The 18498-nt window shown below is 48.5% G+C and overlaps 2 protein-coding genes across 2 annotated transcripts; both read right to left on the reverse strand.

Moving 5' to 3' along the window:
* Nucleotides 1–2500: 2500 nt before the first annotated feature.
* LOC128343821 (class I histocompatibility antigen, F10 alpha chain-like) lies at nucleotides 2501–8570 on the reverse strand. The gene is made up of 5 exons (XM_053293257.1): nucleotides 8565–8570; nucleotides 7427–7682; nucleotides 6757–7041; nucleotides 4267–4350; nucleotides 2501–2541 (listed from the first exon to the last, which is right to left on the reverse strand). Exons 1-5 carry the CDS (start codon nucleotides 8568–8570, stop codon nucleotides 2501–2503), a joined length of 672 nt encoding a protein of 223 aa, XP_053149232.1.
* A 1400-nt stretch (nucleotides 8571–9970) lies between these two features.
* LOC128342326 (H-2 class I histocompatibility antigen, Q8 alpha chain-like) lies at nucleotides 9971–16117 on the reverse strand. The gene is made up of 3 exons (XM_053289540.1): nucleotides 16103–16117; nucleotides 10930–11101; nucleotides 9971–10344 (listed from the first exon to the last, which is right to left on the reverse strand). The coding sequence occupies exons 2-3, from the start codon at nucleotides 11075–11077 to the stop codon at nucleotides 9971–9973; spliced, it is 522 nt and encodes a 173-aa protein (XP_053145515.1). The 5' UTR covers nucleotides 11078–11101; nucleotides 16103–16117.
* Between the last annotated feature and the right edge of the window lie 2381 nt (nucleotides 16118–18498).

Here is an 18498-nt window from a genome sequence, read left to right on the forward strand (position 1 = left end):
ACCAGGTCAGCACCTTCATCCAGAATCAAATCATAGGTGGTTTCTGATTTGTTCTGGACCAACCTGGCATTACAGAGGAGCAAAGAAAGGTTCCAAGGGTGGTCAGCACTGCTCCCCAAGGTCAAAGAGCTGGCAGGACAGTCAGAAGGGGAAACAGCTATGAAATGTCTATGTCCCCTTCCCTTGTAACAGCCCACTGTCCTGGTAATGTTACTTTTTCTGTTCCGCACCACCACCAGAATTGCCACCCCACAGTCAGTGGACACACCCCATCCCCCCATTTCAATGTAAGCCCAGACACATTATAAAAGATCCTCACTCAGGACAAATTAAAACTGAAGCCCCATTATTAAATGCCCAACACATACAAATAACTGGACCAAGAGACCTGGCCCTCACCCTCGCTGTCCCCCAAAGTGGCTTCCACAAAGGGGCAACACCCTTTGTTGTCACCCCATCGGTGGCAACCCCACGGGTGGCAAGCCTGCCACCACAGGCAGCATCCCTTATAGGGCCAGCAATGACCTCCTTGGTCAGGTGGAAAGCAGGAACTGCTTAGTCACTCCTGGGCCCCAATCCTGCAAAGCAGTCACTGCCAGAAGCCACAATCTCACAGGTCAGGCAGGGGGCTGGCAGATGGTCTCACCCTCACCCTCACCCTCACCCTCACCCTCACCCTCACCCTCACCCTCACCCTCACCCTCACCCTCACAGGCAGGCACTCAAAAGCAGCAGACAACAGACAGCCAACACCAGTCTCTCACCCTGGTGACTGTCTGGGAAGCTGGTGGTCTCTCCCTCTGCTGCAGGGCTTCCTGTAGACTGAGGCTGGAGGCAGCATCCCTTATAGGGCCAGAGATGACCTCCCTGGTCAGGTGGAAAGCAGGGATTGCTGAGTCACTCCTGGGCCCCAATCCTGCAAAGCAGTCACTGCCAGAGTCCACAATCCCACAGGTCAGGTAGAAAGAGAATATGATGAATGGATCAATCTAGCACACTGTACCTTATGAAGAAAAACCTCAGAAATTCACCAAAATTCAGCCCTCTGCCCAATCACTCTGAAATTGGGGATGGGTGGTAGCCTCGACCCATTAGGCACTATCTACCAGCCACCCCACTCTTTTGGGGCAGATCCACTTTCTGCCCCCAATCTGCCCCAAGGACACCAAAACTTCAAAAATTCCCAAAAAATCACCCCTCTGCCCAACCCCCCTGAAATTGGGGTGGTAGCCTCCACCCATTGGGCACTACCAGCCCACCCCACTCTTTTGGGGCAGATCCACTTTCTGCCCCCAAACTGCCCCAAAGTCACTACAACTTCAAAAATTCCCAAAAAATCAGCCCTTTGTCCAATCCCCCTGAAATTGGGGTGGTAGCCTGCACCCATTAGGCACTACCACCCCACCCCACTCTTTTTGCCCAGATCCCATGCTATGCCCCCGAACTGCCCCAAAGTCACAAAAACTTCAAAAATTCCCAAAAAATTGGTCATGAGCCGAATCACCCGAATTTTTCGGCCCTGAAATTCGGGTGATTCGGCTCGGCCCCGAAAAATATCGGGGGGCATCGGGGGTGATTCGGTTCGGCCCCAAATCACCCAAAATTGCTCGTTTCGGGCACAGATCGATCTGTGCCTGAAATTTTTTGCACATCCCTACTATGTACACCAATTTGGGACCTTTTGTTGAAAAGCAGTATACAGTATAAATATCCGTCATACTCACAATTACATCCCAACCTCTAGTCTGGATTTAAAAGGGGGCCAAGTCCTCCTCAAAGTGGAAAGAGAAAGATCCTGTCAGATCTCTTCGGGGAGATCATTCCACAGCTTTGGAGCCAGCAAGATTTGTCTTTTATGCCTGCTTGGGACTGACCCTGCTCCACACACTCCTTTTGAAGCTGCTGTTTACCCTAGAGAGGAAAACATATATTCCACATAGGGGAGGAGCAGACTGGCTATCTCTGGCATTCTGTCCCCAAACCTGCCACAAGGGGAGGGGAGGGGTGAAGATTGCTGGAAGCTGCTCTTTTACCCCTTCAGGGCCAATCTAATGTCTCTTCACAAAGACGCCCATCAGCAGTGATGCAGGCGCATATTCAGAAATACAGGTGCTCTCCATGTCAGCCCCCATAGCCCCACCCACCCTGACAGTCATGCCCCATGGCCATGCCCATCCAATTGGCCACACCCCTTACATAGATAAATGCAATAATTTGGGGGGTTCTGTTATAAGACGTTGAGGATCATGTCAATTCCAGGGCATGTACTAGAATGAATGACCGGGAATGCCCACTGGAATGCACTGGTTCCTTCCCAATGGCCACAGGAATGCATGGAATAGCAAGAGCAGTCCATAATTTTCCTGTAGAAAGCCCAGAGTCCCTGCTGAGACCCTGCAGGGGAAAATGTACCAGGACTGCATCCCTGCAGCACTGCACCACCACCGCCCCTCAGCCACATTTCTGGTGCTGAAGGGTCACTTCAGAGGGAGAAGGAGGGTCACTCAGTTGAGGTTGCTTTGTAGCCTCCCTGCTGCTTCTCTGCAAACACAAAATCAGAGCGTCAGAGTGGAAAGTCACCCTAGCAAGTCACACACACACATATCCCGTCCCTCCCTCTGCAGCAGTGAGACAGGGCTCCTTAACCCTTCCCAGGCAGACACTGCTCCAGTCTCCTCCTAGCAACACCAGTGGAGAAAGGCCCACAGGTTTTCTGCGTAATTTTTAGAACCTTTCCTAGTATTAATTCCTAGTAGTAATTCTTAGGTCTTTCCTAGCATTAAGCCACTACCTGCTTGGCTCCAACTTGACCCCATTGGCTTTCCTCCTCCCTACCTGGAAATCACCCAAGGACCACTTAACAGAGCATCTGAAGGCTTGAATTGGGAGGGCAGAGGTGACTCTGAAGGGACAGGAAAGTATGGGAGGAGAACTGGTCTTGTGGTGGCAATCACTGTAAGATAGGGATGTGCAAATGGATTTGGGTACAAATTGATTTGTACCCAAATCTAGCTGATTCAGGTGATTTGGAGACAAAACAAATCACCCCTATGATCCATTGGCTAGATTTGGGTACAAATTGCATCACGCCTGATTCAAGTCGGATCCCTTCTATTAATTCCCCCAGATTCCCAGCTTTCATTATATATATATAAAAAGCTAAGCTCTAGCCCTTGTAGAAGTGGAGTTATGGAGCAAAATGTGTGGTCACTATTTTTCAAGTGTTTGGATTCTTTGGTGTATAATAACTTTCCCTCAATGAATCCCTATAAGGATTCATTACTCACCTTCTTCCATTCATTTTGACTGACTTTTCGACAGTGCCAACTGCCAACTACACCCCACTCCCACCAGCAAGGCAGTGGGGTACTACTCAGTTTATGTTCTAGGATCCCCCCCCCCCACACTCATGTTAGTCAAAGTACGTCCATTTGGAGTCTGGGGAAAAGTTAGGCCTGAGAATAGGAATGTGCATGAACCGAGATTCATGCACTGGTTCGGCGCCAAGCCAGTTTAGACAAAGTCCAAACCAGTTCCGCATCACAGGGAGGGGAGTGGTGAGTGGGAGTTTTTTTGGTGTTTTTTTAAAGAGAGAGCAGGCCCTATGCAACTACCTGTTGGGTTGGCACTAATCCAAAGAACCCGCACACCACGCCAGCACACACATGGCATTTGTGATTGCACCGGCCCCATTTGCATGGTCAGCAACACCATGTTGACCATGCAAATGGCACCCGCACATGCACAAATGCCATGTGCATGCTGGCACCACATACAGGTTCTTGGGATGAGCGTCACTCCAGCAGAAATCTGCATGGGGTAGCAGAGAGCAGGTGAGGACCTGTTCTCTTTTTTTAAAGCTTGCACTCACCCCTCTCCTCCCCGCGATGCTGAACCAGTATGTGGAGTTTGGTTCGTGAACATCCTTAAATCCCTCCTTACACTTCCCTCCTTACCTGAGGGCTGGACTAGATGGCCATGAGTTCTGAGTCAATCATCTGTATGTTGTCAATTCATCACCAGGGGATTACTGAGTCTCAACTGGTGTACAGCTCCACTTTGATTTAGGGTGGAGAAGATGATCTTCAAGTCACTGAGTCCAGGGGCAGATGCTTAGAGGCACTATGAGATTTTATGGGTAATTACTGGCTGCCCTCCCCCCACCCCGCCGCCCCAAACAGGAAGTCTGTGCTATGCAGCAGTGAGAAATTCAACCACAGACAAGCATCTCCCCTCCCTCGGCAAATTCACCCACAGTTTCCTTACTCATGTAGAAAATGACCCCAGCCACCAGCAGGACAACAACAGCCACAGCCATCAGGATGCCCCCCACAATGGGGTCCACTGAAGCTGAAATGGAAAACAAGAATAAAATGATTGAAGAGTGTCTCCAAACAATGGTGGGGGGTGATGGGGGGAAACCAAAAAATAGAACCAAATAGTTGGAGTCCCTAAACAATCTCCTCTGTTATGAATATTATTTATGTATTTAGTCAATATTAAGCATTCTGAACCACTTTTTATCAACATCTGTGAGATGCCACTGCTTTTAGATGTCTGAAACTAGCAAGACCCTCGAGGTTAGCCAGTCAGACAGGAGCGGAAAAAAACTCCCAAGAGTCTCTGTAGAGCTAGAGTGAGAGGTGAGGGGGTCTCTTGGGCTGAGCCATAAAAAGAATCCCAGTTGTGATAAGCAGGGCCTGCTCTTCAGTGGCCCCGACATCCTGCAATTCCCTCCCCAAGGAGGCTAGCCAGTAGGGTTGTGCATTGCATCGGCCTGATAATTGGGGCTAAGGTATTGCAAGTCCTATCAGAGGGGTGTTTTTTATTTTGTTTTGTTTTGGGGTTTTTTTCAGCAAATGACTGTGATGAAAACTCCCTTATTTATAAACCACCTATATAATTAATTCTCTTATCCGGCATGTGTGTCCAGGATTTGGCGGCGGAACTCTTGCGACATGCTGCAAGAGGCCCAGCCGAGTGAGGAGGGAGTAGGAGAGGGGGAAGAAAGTGGCAGCAGAGGCGGGCGGAGGAGGGGGGAGAGAAAAGCAGCAAGGGGGATGGTGGCGGCGGGCGGGGGAGATAGAAAAGCGGTGGCGGCAGTGGCGGGCAGGCAGGCGGGCATGGAAAGAAGAGCAGCGGTGGGCAGGCGGGCGGGCGGGATGTCGTAAATCTGTTAGCTTGGCTAACCCAACAGGATTTACAACACCCTTCAGCACTCCCCGGTGAGATAACAGAAAGCGGCAGTGGAACTGCACGAGTGAAAAATAAAAGATTCACAAGAAAACAGTAAATAAATTAAGTCCCCCTGAACTGAACTAAGTACCCCTCTCTAACAATAACTGAGTAATAAGTGAAAAGAGAACACAGATCAAGGAATGAAAATAGCATAGGACGAAAGAAGCAAGGAATTAACAGAATAAGCAGGAAAACATAAACAAGGCAAACTGGAACTCGGACAGAGTTTAAGAAGTCAGTTAGCACACTATCTGCAGCCAGCGAGACAATTGCAATTAGCTCTGAGCAATTGAAAGAGTACCAAATATATAGGGCTCAAGAGAACCAGCAGCCAATCAGGCTCCCCTGAGTCAGCACTTCGGCTTCCTCTCTAGTGATCTCCTGCGCCTGCGTGACTTCCACTGAGCCTCCCTCTTGAGCCATCTTCTCAAGACAGGTGAAATCCCAGGCTCCTCCCCATCAGAATTCATGTCTGGCAGCTGTTGCAAATCTTCAGCTCCAGAGTCTGGGCTCCCTGCCAAGTCCTGCTGCTGTGCCTCTGAGCCCTCACCAGCAGGCGACTCTTTCCATTCCTGCCCTGACTCCTCTGAGTCCAAAGTCTGAGGCATGACACGGGAAGAGAAAAGCGGCGGCAGCGGGTGGAGGGGAGAGAAAAGTGGCTACGGTGGGTGGGAGGTGGGAGAGAAAAGCAGCGGGAGGCATACGGGAGGGATTAAAAAAAGGTAGAAGCGGGTGGGCGGAGGGGGCCTTTTTTGGCCGCCGGCCAGCAAGTGAGGCTCTGTGTGGGAGGAACGGGAGTGGGGGAGGTCAAGAGAGAGTGCGGGGCTGGAGGGCAGGGGAAGAGAGGAGAGACCAGGGCAGGAAGGAGAGGGAGGGGGAAAACAGTCAGCCCCAAAGTACCGCACAGATGCTCTGTGCAGGGTCGGCTAGTTTGATACAATTCCTCATTATACTGGTATTATTAAGAACATAAGAACAGCCCTGCTTGATCATGCCCAAGGCCTATCTAGTTCAGTATTCTGTTTCCCACAGTGGTCCACCAGATGTCTCTGGGAAGCCAACAGGCAAGAGATGAAGGCATGACCTCTCTCCTGCTGTTGCTCCCCTATTGATATTGCATCCAAGAGTATTAGGGGTGGGGGCTTACTTTTAATGAAGATCTGGCTCCTTTGAAGAACTCAGAAGCTGCAATGTCAGCATTTTACATCACCACCTTCCTTCCTTGATTTCACGCCATAATGCACCAGGAAGGGTCAAGATTGATTGATTGATCCAGGTACAGTAGGTACCATCTGAGTTAGGGACAACATCCCCATGGTGGGTCTCTTGCTCCAATGACCCTCCCCCTGGGCATTTTAGACCCCCCGCCGCCGCCTGGTTCTGAGGACTGGACAACTACCTGGAAGACTGATCCAAAGAGCACCCCTAATGATAATAATCCCTTCCTCATCTCCCAGGATCTGCCCTCCCAAAGTCGCAAAAAAGCCAGTCCTTTCTTCCCCCTGCTCAGTCGCTCACCAGGTTCCTTCCAGGCGAAGAGGTGAGGCTCTGGAAAACCAACATGTTCCACATGGCACTGGTAGCGGGCCCTGTCCTTGGGGTCAATATTGATGTTAGTCCAGGTGTGGTAGGTCCCATCTGAGTTGGGGACAACTTCCCCACCGTGGGTCTCCTGCTCCAGGAACTCTCCATCTTTTTTCCAGGTCACACGGATCTCCCTGGGGTAGAAGCCGTAGGACCGGCAGATGAGAGTCTCCAGGCCATTGGAGTCCATCATTCGCAGCACTTTCACCACTGGGGGCTCTGCAAAAATGCAATCTTGGGCAATTTCCATACATTTTATATACGTCTGATGTATTGATGCATTTCAATATATCATAGAGCATTTCTCCTGTAGCCGTCAGAATAGATGCTAGGCTTTGAGAGTAGGAAAGAACCCAAATGGTCAGCCAGTCCTACCCTCGGTCATGACATGGGGGACCACACACCTGCAGAATCAGAGACATGAAAGCCTCCAGGTTGCAGCAACCCCCATAAGCATCTTTCAACACAGAACATCTTCAGATATACCCAAACAACTAGCCCATAATCCTAATCTCTTCCCTTGTTCATTCTCCACAACAGGAAGATCAACTTTTCAGTCTAGATTGCACAAGGGGCAACAATGCGGAGAAATATCAGTTCTCACCTCTCCTCAGCAGAGATTCCTTGGCATACTTTATGAATTTCTTTAGCCAGTTAATGCAGTCCCCTTCCAGGAATTCCTTGTGATACTGAGTACTGCCTGTGAAAGTGTCCCACTTCCTCTTGACCTCTGGAGCATTGGCTGTTACAGTCCAGGAGAGGGTGTCCTTGTCGAAGCTGATAAAGTCCCTCCCATTGTAGACAAAACTGATATTCCCCAATTTCTGACCGTCCTCCCTCAGCTCACAGGCCGTTATTCCCTGCCAGGAGAGAAAACCTAAACAGGAAGAGGAGACTGAAGTTGGTTCCTCATCAATAGCCTAAACCAGCAACATGCTGATGCCCCCTAAACTACACTTCCGGATACCCCATATCACTCAATCCCCACGACTAGAAAACCCTTCCCTTGGAGATGCACCAGCATTCTCTCTGGAACAAAGTGTTGATTGTGTGCAAAATGCATGGTGCCCTGAACCTACACTTGGGCCCAAGGAACGAAGGGATTTGAAACCCCAATAAGCCTTGCCAGTCCCCAAGAGATACCCCCATTACAGGAAAATGTCAAGCCTCAAAAACAAGGAATGTTATTTTATTATTATTATTATTATTATTATTATTATTATTAAACATATTTTAATAATTTAACACATTTTTACATCTCCCAAAACGCAAGTTCTCTCGGCGGTTTACAACAAAACAATAAAAACAACCAATACAACGATTTAAATATTTCAACAATTAAAATTTAAAACATTACTATTAAAACACGATTATGCTCTGAACAGGAGAAAAGATGCATATTTACCCTAACTAAAGCCCACTAAAAGCATATATTAGATTGCAACCAAGTCATTAAAGGAAAGGTTTTCCTCAGAGGAAACTGTTACTTCATAATAAATTGCTTCCTGAAATAGTTTCCTTTCATGGAATCTGTCCTCTTCATGACGGGTGCCATCTTATGCTCACATTCCTTCGAGTAAGCCCATTGAACCTGGTAGGACTTGCTTCCAAGTAAACAGGCATTTATTCTCCTGTTCATTTTTCTCCATGTTTAAAGTCTTGACCTTTGGCTAATTAAGTCTCTATGTGTTATCTTCCTGATCTACCAAACTATCGAGGGGGACACCAATGTGGGAACTTACGTCCATCTCTAATAATAGAGATGTAAGGTATCCGGCGATATAGAACTATGATTAATAAATAAATAATGGGGGGTCTCCTTTAAAAAATATATATTGTTCAATTCTCACCAGAAAGTGATTACAAGTCACTTGGTAGTCCCCCACCCCACCCCACCCCACCCCAGAATCTGCTCATACTCGGCTGAAATTAAAGCTTGAAGTTCCTGTTTGGCCACTCCCCGCTCAAATAAGCAGCAGCCATGTTGGCTGTGATGTGACATCACACCTGAGGCCTAGTTAGAACGCATGAGGAGTGAGGTAAACCCAGAAGCCACAAATGCCATGTAGTGACATTGTGCATTAGCACAACAAAAAGTACACTTGAAAAAAGGGTCTGTGTCAGGGGCGTAGCAAGGTGGGCCCAGAGTCATTTAATGGTACTAGAGAAAGACATGCTGTTCTGGTAGCTCCAAGTCTTAACACTCACATCAGTTTCGGAGGATGAATGCAACTGAAGGAAGCCCGGGCGGATGCGCAGCTGGGGGAGTCAGTCATGAGACTTGCCTCTGGGGGGGCCCAATGCAGTGGGCCCCCAGACAACTGTCTCCCCTTACCCTATGTTAGTTACGCCCCTGGTGTGTGGGTGTGTGTGTAGCTATGGAAAACAAGAGACAGAAAGCACACGCAGATACAGTGAGAACAGAAAGGTTGTTCAGTGAGAAATCTGTGGTTTTTGTACAACATCGGGAGTGTTGGTACAAATAACTTCTAAAATGCTTACTACCCTCCAATATTGTTGTTGTTTTATACACATTTCTATTTGATGGTTTTCTTTTATTTGCATCATTTTCTCTCAAAACTGCTGGGCCTCAGTCCTGCTGATTGGGGTTTTTTACCCTGTAGGCCAGCTGTGTAGTATCTCAGACAGTGGAATGGCTGCTGGGATCTTTGGAAGGACCAGAGGGCCCAGAACAGTTGCATGACAGGCAGACATGCAATACGTACAACTTTACCTAGCATATGAAGAAGCAGCACCTGTTGATATTCCATCTGTACTTGAGCTGCATGTCAGCCAGAAATTCAGTGGGTGCAGTTCCAATCTCCAAATGCTGGAGGAAAGACCACCTTCTAAATTTCTGCCTGTCACTAAGCTCTTACATCTAACCACTGAATGACAGGTATGATGGAAGCAAGTAACGTTTCAGCTATAAAAATGATTGTGCTTCCACCATGCCCAGAGCTTTGTGTGTAACAGCGGAATGACAGGCAGGAACTCACTAGATGGTGTTTTCCCCAGCATTTGGAGACTGGAACAGCACCCGTTGGATTTCTGGCAGTCATGCAGCTGAAGTACAGGTAGCATATCAACAGGTGCTGCTTCCATCCTCATATGCTAGTTAAAGAGGCATCTACTGAATGTCTGCCTGTCAAGTCCTAGTCCCTCTGGCCCTTACAAGAAACTCAGCAGCCCTTGAGAGGGAGGAGGACGGTGGGGGTGGTATCAGTGGCTCTTCCAAACTCCACTCACTCTCATTCTGGTTGCCATATCTCTGAACCATCATCACATAGTGCCTCAGAATCTCCTCCAGATTAGACCAACGCTGAGTGTACATGTTCCAGTACTCAGGATCGTCCTTCACAAACTTCTTCATCCATGAAACTACAGGCTTGGGCTGCCTTATCTTCTTATCATAGTGTATGAAGATCTGGTCATCCAGGTACCCCAGACCCATGAATTGGGGTAGCTGTTCAGCAGAATCACACAGCGCATAATGAAACCTCACAGAGTGTGACGAGGAGCCTGAAAAGGGAGAGAGATGGGCAAAAGTAGGGGGCCTTGCTGTCATTTCCATGCTGTCATACAGTGCTCACACGGGTCTCCCATTCAAATGCAAACCAGGGCAGATCCTGCTTAGCAAAGGAGACATTTCATGCTTGCGAACACAAGACCAGCTCCCCTCCCATAAACCAGCTCTCCTCCTGGTACATAAGATATCTCCATGCCCCAAATCCTAGCACAGCTGCCTGATGCTCATATAGCAAATCATGAGGAAACATTTCCACCCATGGCTCTGTTTTTAGGAAGGGAGCCAAGAGCCACCTTTTCTAGCTCTACTGCAGCTCATCTCCAGCCCCATTCCTCGGACAAGAAGTTTCCATTGGGCCCTGGCTCAGCCCTGGACACGTGGGGGGAGATTAGCCCGGAACTCCACCCCAAAGCGCAGCCGCCAAGAATGGAAGCGGAGCAAGAGAAGAGTCAGAGCGAGGCACCCCCACCCCGTGTGGAAAGCGAGTTTGCAGGATCCGGAGTCTCTTCCACAACTGGGAACTTTCGAAGTGCGGGGAGGCACGCATTTCTTAATCCCGCTCCACCTCTGAGACTCACCCGAGCAGCCCCCCAGCAGCAAGAAGAGGGCAGCTGCCCCCAGGAGCAAGCGATGGGCATCCCGAAGTGGCATCTGGCTGGAGTCCGTTGTTTCTGGGGCGCGATCTTCCAGCTGCTGTCGAGCGAAGGGTAGGACAGGGGCGAGCATGAGGTGCCTCCGGTCTGGGATTGGCTGAGAAGGAAATAACCCACCAATGAGAAAAATGCATGTGGGCAGTTGCTGGGCAGATGCATACCAAATCTCACAGCAAATTCTCTCTGCCACCTCGCCCTTCTGCCTGGGACGCACTGACAGCACACACACACACACACACACACACACACACACACACTTGAGGCGGGAGCACAGAAGGGGTCAAGAAGGGTCTATGGGAGGAGAGCTAGTCTTGTGGAAGCAAGCAGGCATTGCTAAGCAGTGTCTGCCCTGGATTGCATTTGAATGGGCAACTACATGCGAGCACTGTAAGAGAGTCCCCTTAGGGGGTGCGGCCGGCCCGGGAAGAGCATCTGCAGGCTTGCATGCAGAAGGTTCAAGTCCTGTCCCCTCTGGAGCTTTTCCAGACACCAGCTTTACCGCAGGTTTACTGGGAGGCTTTACTGCAAGTTCAAATGTGTCCTAAAAATGCAATGCAGAAAGTCAATTTTTTAACCCCATACAGACATAAATCTTTTAAGGTTATGTTTTAACCTTTCTGTTGTAAACCACCCAGAGACTTGAATTTGGGTGGTATAGAAATATGCTAAATAATTAAATAAAATCTATGGGCAATGAAAAACCCAAATCATGTGTGGAGTGTTCCCGGATAGCTCGCAGGGACTTCAAGCTGGATGATGTGTGAATGCACACCCTCCATTCCGAGCTAAAAGTCCCATCTGGAATTGCTCCAGACTAGGGCTGAGAGGGACTCCTGCCTGCAGGCTTGGAGAAGCCGCTGCCAGTCTGGGTAGACAATGCTGAGCTGGATGGACCAAGGGTCTGACTCAGTATGGCAGCTTCCTGTGTTCTGTGTTCCATTTGTGGGTGGGCAAGCTGTGTCCCATGTATTCAGCTTCTGAAACAGAATGGAGGGGCAGGTGGGGACAAGCTACTTTGGGGGGGTGTGCCTGCCCCCTCCTGGAGCTGCCCATGCCAAGGTAGGAAGGGAAGGAGGTACGATGGAGGCATTGGGGTGAAGTGGGCGGGGGTTAGCCTTGCTCCTTAGCGGGGATTGAATAACCCTTTTCTGAGTGGGATCAGGTAGATGATTTCCCCTAAATGAACTCTGGCTCAGGAGGAGACTTTGCGAGGGACTTCTTCTCCTCCGAGGTGTCTCCAAACCAGCTCAAACGCCAGCATTTCGAACCGGTTCTATGCACATCCCTAAGGCGAATCTCACTGGGGTGACCGTTCTAGTACTGTAGTGAAGAACACCAGGACTTCATCCTAAAAATACTGAGCAGAGCATCTCCAGGATGCCTTAGGGACCTTCTGCATGCTCCACCACTGAGCTATGGCCCCACGCCCATGTCCCTAACTGTGTATGTGGGTAATGTGTAATCATCAGCCCCTACAGCAGGGGGAGGTAGCGAGACAGCGATTTACCAGGGACACATCCTAAACATGGACTTCTAAGCAAGACAAAGTAAGGGTGCCTACTTTCACTTATCCTAATTTGGCTCCCTACCACCCCCACACCCACAGATCTACTGTGAATTTGGTTAGTCTTCTATTGTATAGAAAACTGCCAATAGATGAATACTGTGAATTTGGTTAGTATTCTTTGTAACATGGGCTACACAGGAATATTGCCTACACTTTGAGTGACCACTGTCTTGAAACAACTTGGGTATGGGCAAAAAGCAAATTGCCCTGCTTGGGTCCCCCTCGGACCTCCTCTCACATGCTGTGAATATTTGTGAGCACATGGGCTACAAAGGGGTGTTGCCTATCATTTGAGTGTCCGCCATCATGAAACAAGATGGCAGTTTGGCATTAAAATATCCTCCTTGGGGTCTCCTAGGACCTTCTCCCACGTACTGTGAATTTGTTTTGTGTTGCCTCTGCTTTGAGAAGCAGCCAAACCCACACAAAACCAGATCCACTGCCAGACCTCCAGGAGAGGAGACCAGCAGCATCTTCAACCCATGGATGGTCATTAATCTTTGTAGGCCACCTGGTATTATTCAAGTGAAATGCACTCTGGATGCAGAAGTGAGTCCCAGAATTGTAAATAGGCTTCTGGGATAAGAACATAAGAGCATAAGACTAGCCCTGCTTGATCAGGCCTAAGGCCCATCTAGTCCAGCATCCTGTTTCGCACAGTGGCCCACCAGATGCCGCTGGAAGCCACAGGCAGGAGTTGAGGGCGTGCCCTCTCTCCTGCCATTGCTCCCCTGCAACTGGTACTCAGAGGCACACCCTTGAGGCTGGAGGTGGCAAACAGCCCTCTGACTAGTGGCCATTGATAGACCTCTCCTCCATGAAGTCATCCAAACCCTTCTTAAAGCCATCCAGGTTGTTGGCTGTCACCACATCCTGTGGCAGAGAGTTCCACAAGTGGATCACACGTTGTGTGAAAAAGTACTTCCGTTTGTTGGTCCTAGACCTCCTGGCAATCAATTTCATGGAGTGACCCCTGGTTCTAGTGTTGTGTGAGAGGGAAAAGAATCTCTCTCTCTCCACTTTCTCCATGCCATGCATGATTTTATAGACCTCTATGATGTCTCCCCGCAGTCGTCTTTTTTCTAAACTAAAAAGCCCCAGGTGTTGTAGTCTTGCCTCGTAAGAAAGGTGCTCTAGGCCCTAGATCATCTTGGTTGCCCTTTTCTGTACCTTCTCTCTGGTCGGTTCCATGACCAATTGTTCTAAGGCACAGTCATTTAGCGTATCTAGAAATTTGACCTCTTTTTCCTGACTTGAATGTGAATTTACCCAGTCTATGTGTGGGTAGTTGAAATCACCCATAATTACAGCCCTGCCTCTCCTTGATGCCTCCCTGATTTCCTCCTGCAACTCCCAGTCACTGTCGGCATTTTGATCCGGAGGGCGATAGCATGTCCCCAGTAGCATGATTCCTTTCTGGCCTTGTATAGTCACCCACAGGGTTTCTGTGGAGGACTCCAGTCCACCTAGGTTTTCTAGCTTGTTAGATTCTATCCCTTCTTTAACATACAGTGCTACCCCTCCTCCAAGGCGCCCCTCCCTGTCCTTCCTATAGAGTTTATACCCAGGTATAACAGTGTCCCACCAGTTCACACTGTTCCACCATGTTTCTGTTATGCCCACTATGTCTATTTCTGTGTTAGCAACCAAGCACTCCAGCTCACCCATCTTGGCTCGGAGGCTTCTGGCATTGGCATACAAGCACCTATACACTGAATCTTTCCCCTGATGTATGCTATTCCTTTGACTCTTTGACCAGCTGGCACAGCCACCCGTCTGCTCTTTATGCAGTTCTGCTCCGTCCCCATCTGTTTTATTTGAATTCTTTGCAGCCTCACACTTTAAAGGATGGCTTTTGCCAAACGGGATATTGCCCAGCTCCCATCGCCTGTTCCCCAGGTGTCATTTTAAAAGCTGCTCTGCAACCTTTTTGATTTTAAGCGCCAGCAGTCTGCTTCCATCTTGGTTCAAGTGCAGCCCGTCCCTTTTGTACAGGCCTTGCTTGCCCCAAAATGTGTCCCAGTGCCTAACAATGGATATGCAGCATCTTCTCCCCCCTTCCTCCCCCTCCCCCCTGCCACATTATCCAGCACAGAAAGGAGTGAGTCTACCCCACTCCATATCCCCACTCCTCCATCTATTAATTTCTATGGATATGTGTGCTAGGGTTAAGTAATGACTAGAGGCCCCATCTCTTAAACCCAGATCTTGGTAGGTCAGCTGTAAGGCAAGGGTAGTCAGCCTTGGCTCTTCAAGCTGTTGCTGAACTACAACTCCCATCATCCCGAGTGCCAGGGATGATGGGAGTTGTAGTTCAACAACAGCTGGAGAGCCAAGCTTGCCTACTCCTGCCGTAGGGGCTGATTACACACTACCCACATAGACAGTTAGGGACTGGGGGCCATGGCTGGAGGTGGAGCATCCGCTCTGCATGCAGAAGGGCCCAGATCCAACCCTGGCAGCATCTCCAGTCAGGGCTGGGAAACATTCCTGCCTGAAACCTTGGAGAGCCACTGCCAGTCAGTGTAGACAACACTGAGTTGGTGGCCTAAGGATCTGACTCAGTATACAGCAGCTTCCTAATGCTCCCTACTGAAACCTTGCACTGGCTTAGCAATTCTAAGGGAGCCTAGTGAAAAATGACTGGGGATGGGAGACCAGAGCGCCCCACGGAGTGAGCTGATGCCACCCCCTACAGCTGTTTGCACAGGCGGCCTTGCCACCTGTGCCTGGAAACAGAAGCATTGCAGAATATACATTTCACAGCATGTACCGGCTGCTTCATGATCATAACAGGAAACCACTGCAGGGGCAGTTTGAAATCAAAGAAGGTTCAAGACACACCTGGACAGCCTTTGCTGAGCAACCAAGCAGCAAGGCCAGAGGAGACGGAGGTTTTCAGGCTGTTTTCGCACCTCCTCTTTTTGCCTCCCCAGAACTGGGGAATGTGGGATGAGGTGATGGTAGAATTTGTGGGGGCGGGCAGAGAGAAGAACCTTCATCTCTGAAAAACCAACCCCTACCCCACCCCAATGAGGTATGTTGGACCAGAGATGCTAATTAGAAGCATGAGATTGTGTGCCTCTAAAGGTACAGTGTGCTATCGTCGAGTTGGTGTCGACTCCTGGCACCCACAGAGCCCTGAGGTTGTCTTTGGTAGAATACAGGAGGGGTTTACCATTGCCATCTCCTGTGCAGTATGAGATGATGCCTTTCAGCATCTTCCTATATCGCTGCTGCCTGATAGAGGTATTTCCCATCGGCTGGGAAACATACCAGCGGGGATTCGAACCAGCAACCTCTGGCTTGCTAGTCAAGTCATTTCCCCGCTGAGCCTGCTACTACTACTCAAAGGTAATTTCAGTAAGGCCTGTTCCTAGCCAAGTGTGCCCTGAGAATCCTACACTGGAAATACAAGAAACAGCAGTTGTGACATTCTAGTTCTAGCCTCTTTATTATAGTCTGTTGAGTTTCCCATAGGAACTGTATTCTGCTAACCCCCCAAAAGGGTTAATTTACGTTTGAGCTCACTTCTTAGCTAAGAGGAGATACTTTCAGCCTCCCCAAAGCAGATCCAGTGTGCCGGAATAGCTTTCCTGGCTTGTAGACATTAGCTGCATTTCTTTCTCTCCTTCTCTCTAAGCTGCTACTGAGAGTGTCTCACAGAAGGCTTCTCCCTGCCAGCACCTTCTGTCTTCTGCCAATAGATGAGGCCTGTCTCTTCCCCTGGAGAGCTCAACACTGTTCTTGGCCACGAGTCAACTACACAGTGTGGCAGTGAGTTCCAAAGATCAGTTCAGGACTGTGTAGACAGCAGTTTCAGTTTTCTCAGAAAGAGAACTGTGTGATTGGCAGCATACAGCATCTCCCCTGCATTCCTCATCACTGTTCACTGAGTAGTTTCACGTACTCCAGGTACTGGCTAATATCCAGTAATATGTAATGTTACATATGTGCAACTGGGGAGGAGCAGTTTTCATGGATTCCCCCCTCCCTTTTGTAGTTCGCTGCACCTCCTGAAAATATGTCCTGAGCTCCTAATTCGGAGCAGGAGCCTGTGTACATCTACTCAAAAGTAATTTCAATAGGGCCCGTTCCTAGCTAAGTGTGCTCTGTAAATCCTACCTTGGAAATACAAAATACAGCAGTTGTCACATTCCAGTTCTGGTCTCTGTATTATTGTCTGTACAGTTTCGCATAGGAGCTGTATTCTGCTAACCCCCCCCAAAGGGTTAATTTAAGTTTGAGCTCACTTCTTAGCTAAGAGGAGATACGCTCAGCCTCCCCCAGGCAGATCCAGTGTGCAGGTGGAGCCCTCCTGAGGCATTAGCTGCATTTCTTTCTCTCCATAGCTGCTACTGAGTGTCTCACAGAAGGCTTCTCCTTGCCAGCACCTTCCGTCTGCTGCCAATAGATGAGGCCTGTCTCTTCCCCTGGAGAGCGCAGGGCTATTGGAAAGAAGTCATTTTCAAAATGGCCACTGAAAGGCAGGAATCCCAGGGTCATTGGCGGGTTACACACAGGGTTTTCGGACCATCCACACATGACCAAAAGGGAGATAGCCTCAGAATAAAAATCACATTATTAGGAACCAACCAATGCATTATGAACATTATGAATTACATCTTATTTATATATATCCAGATCACCATATATTACTTATTTATCTATTTTCAATATAATTTACATTCACATATTTAGTGGGGGCAGGGGTTGTTTTTGGTTATATTACCAAAATCTGTTGTTTTGTTTTTATGTACTACATTTCAGACACTTCATGTTGTTGTTTTGGTGTAGCCTGCAACACAAACCATGTAGTGGGATCTTCAATTTCTTGGGCCAACTGGGCAATATCGCAGCAATGAACAGGATTCCTTTTATCTAAATTGGTGATATATTCTGAAGAGGGATGGGGCAAGGAGAATTTTAGCTGCTTTCATTTACTGCTATATTGTTGTTTCCCTTGATAAAAGTTGTTTAAAGCTGAACTGTTTGACTTGAGTTCTCCTAAGACTAGTATTCAAGCAAGACGTGGCTTGTATTGGCCACACATGAATCTTCTAACATCCTGGTCAGATAGCTGTCCAGCCTCTGCTTCAAAACCTCTAGTGAAGGAGGCCACCACTGACCAAGGTCACACTTTCAAACAGCTCTTAGTAGGACCAGGGAGACCCGAGTTCAAATCCCCATTCAGCCATGAAACTAGCTGGGTGACTCTGGGCCAGTCACTCTCTCTCTGCCTAACCTACTTCACAGGGTTGTTGTTGTGAGGAGAAACCTAAGTATGTAGTACACCGCTCTGGGCTCCTTGGAGGAAGAGTGGGATATAAAATGTAAATAAAATAAAATAAAATAAAAATCTAATTAAATCTAGCCTAAATCTCCCCCCACTGAGACATATTAATTAGGAATGCAAGAGTATGCCGACTGAAATGCATTGCTTCGGGACTATTGGAAAGAAGTCATTTTCAAAATGGCCACTGAAAGGCAGGAATCCCAGGGTCATTGGCTGGTTACACACAGGGTTTTCGGGGCCATCCACAAATGATCAAAAGGAAGATAGTCTCAGAATAAAAATCACATTATTAGGAACCAACCAGCATTCCTGTGTATTTTGAGATGGGTTGGATCTTGCACCCTGATATCTACAATTCAGAATAATGTTTTTAAAATCAGAAGCTGTCTCACAAGCAGAATTTAGCCATCTGTTGATTTCCCCACATACAGTGAGGGAAATAAGTATTTGATCCCCTGCTGATTTTGTCCGTTTGCCCTCTGACACAGAAATGACCAGGCTGACTTTTGGGCACTGGGCTTTTGAGGGTTTGTTTGTTGTTATTCTGTCTCTCACAGCTACAATAAACCTACCATTCCAATTATAGCCTGGTCATTTCTGTGTCAGAGGGCAAACGGACAAAATCAGCAGG

Source organism: Hemicordylus capensis, chromosome 2 (assembly GCF_027244095.1).
Source record: "Hemicordylus capensis ecotype Gifberg chromosome 2, rHemCap1.1.pri, whole genome shotgun sequence".
In the NCBI taxonomy this organism is placed as follows: Eukaryota; Metazoa; Chordata; class Lepidosauria; order Squamata; family Cordylidae; genus Hemicordylus; species Hemicordylus capensis.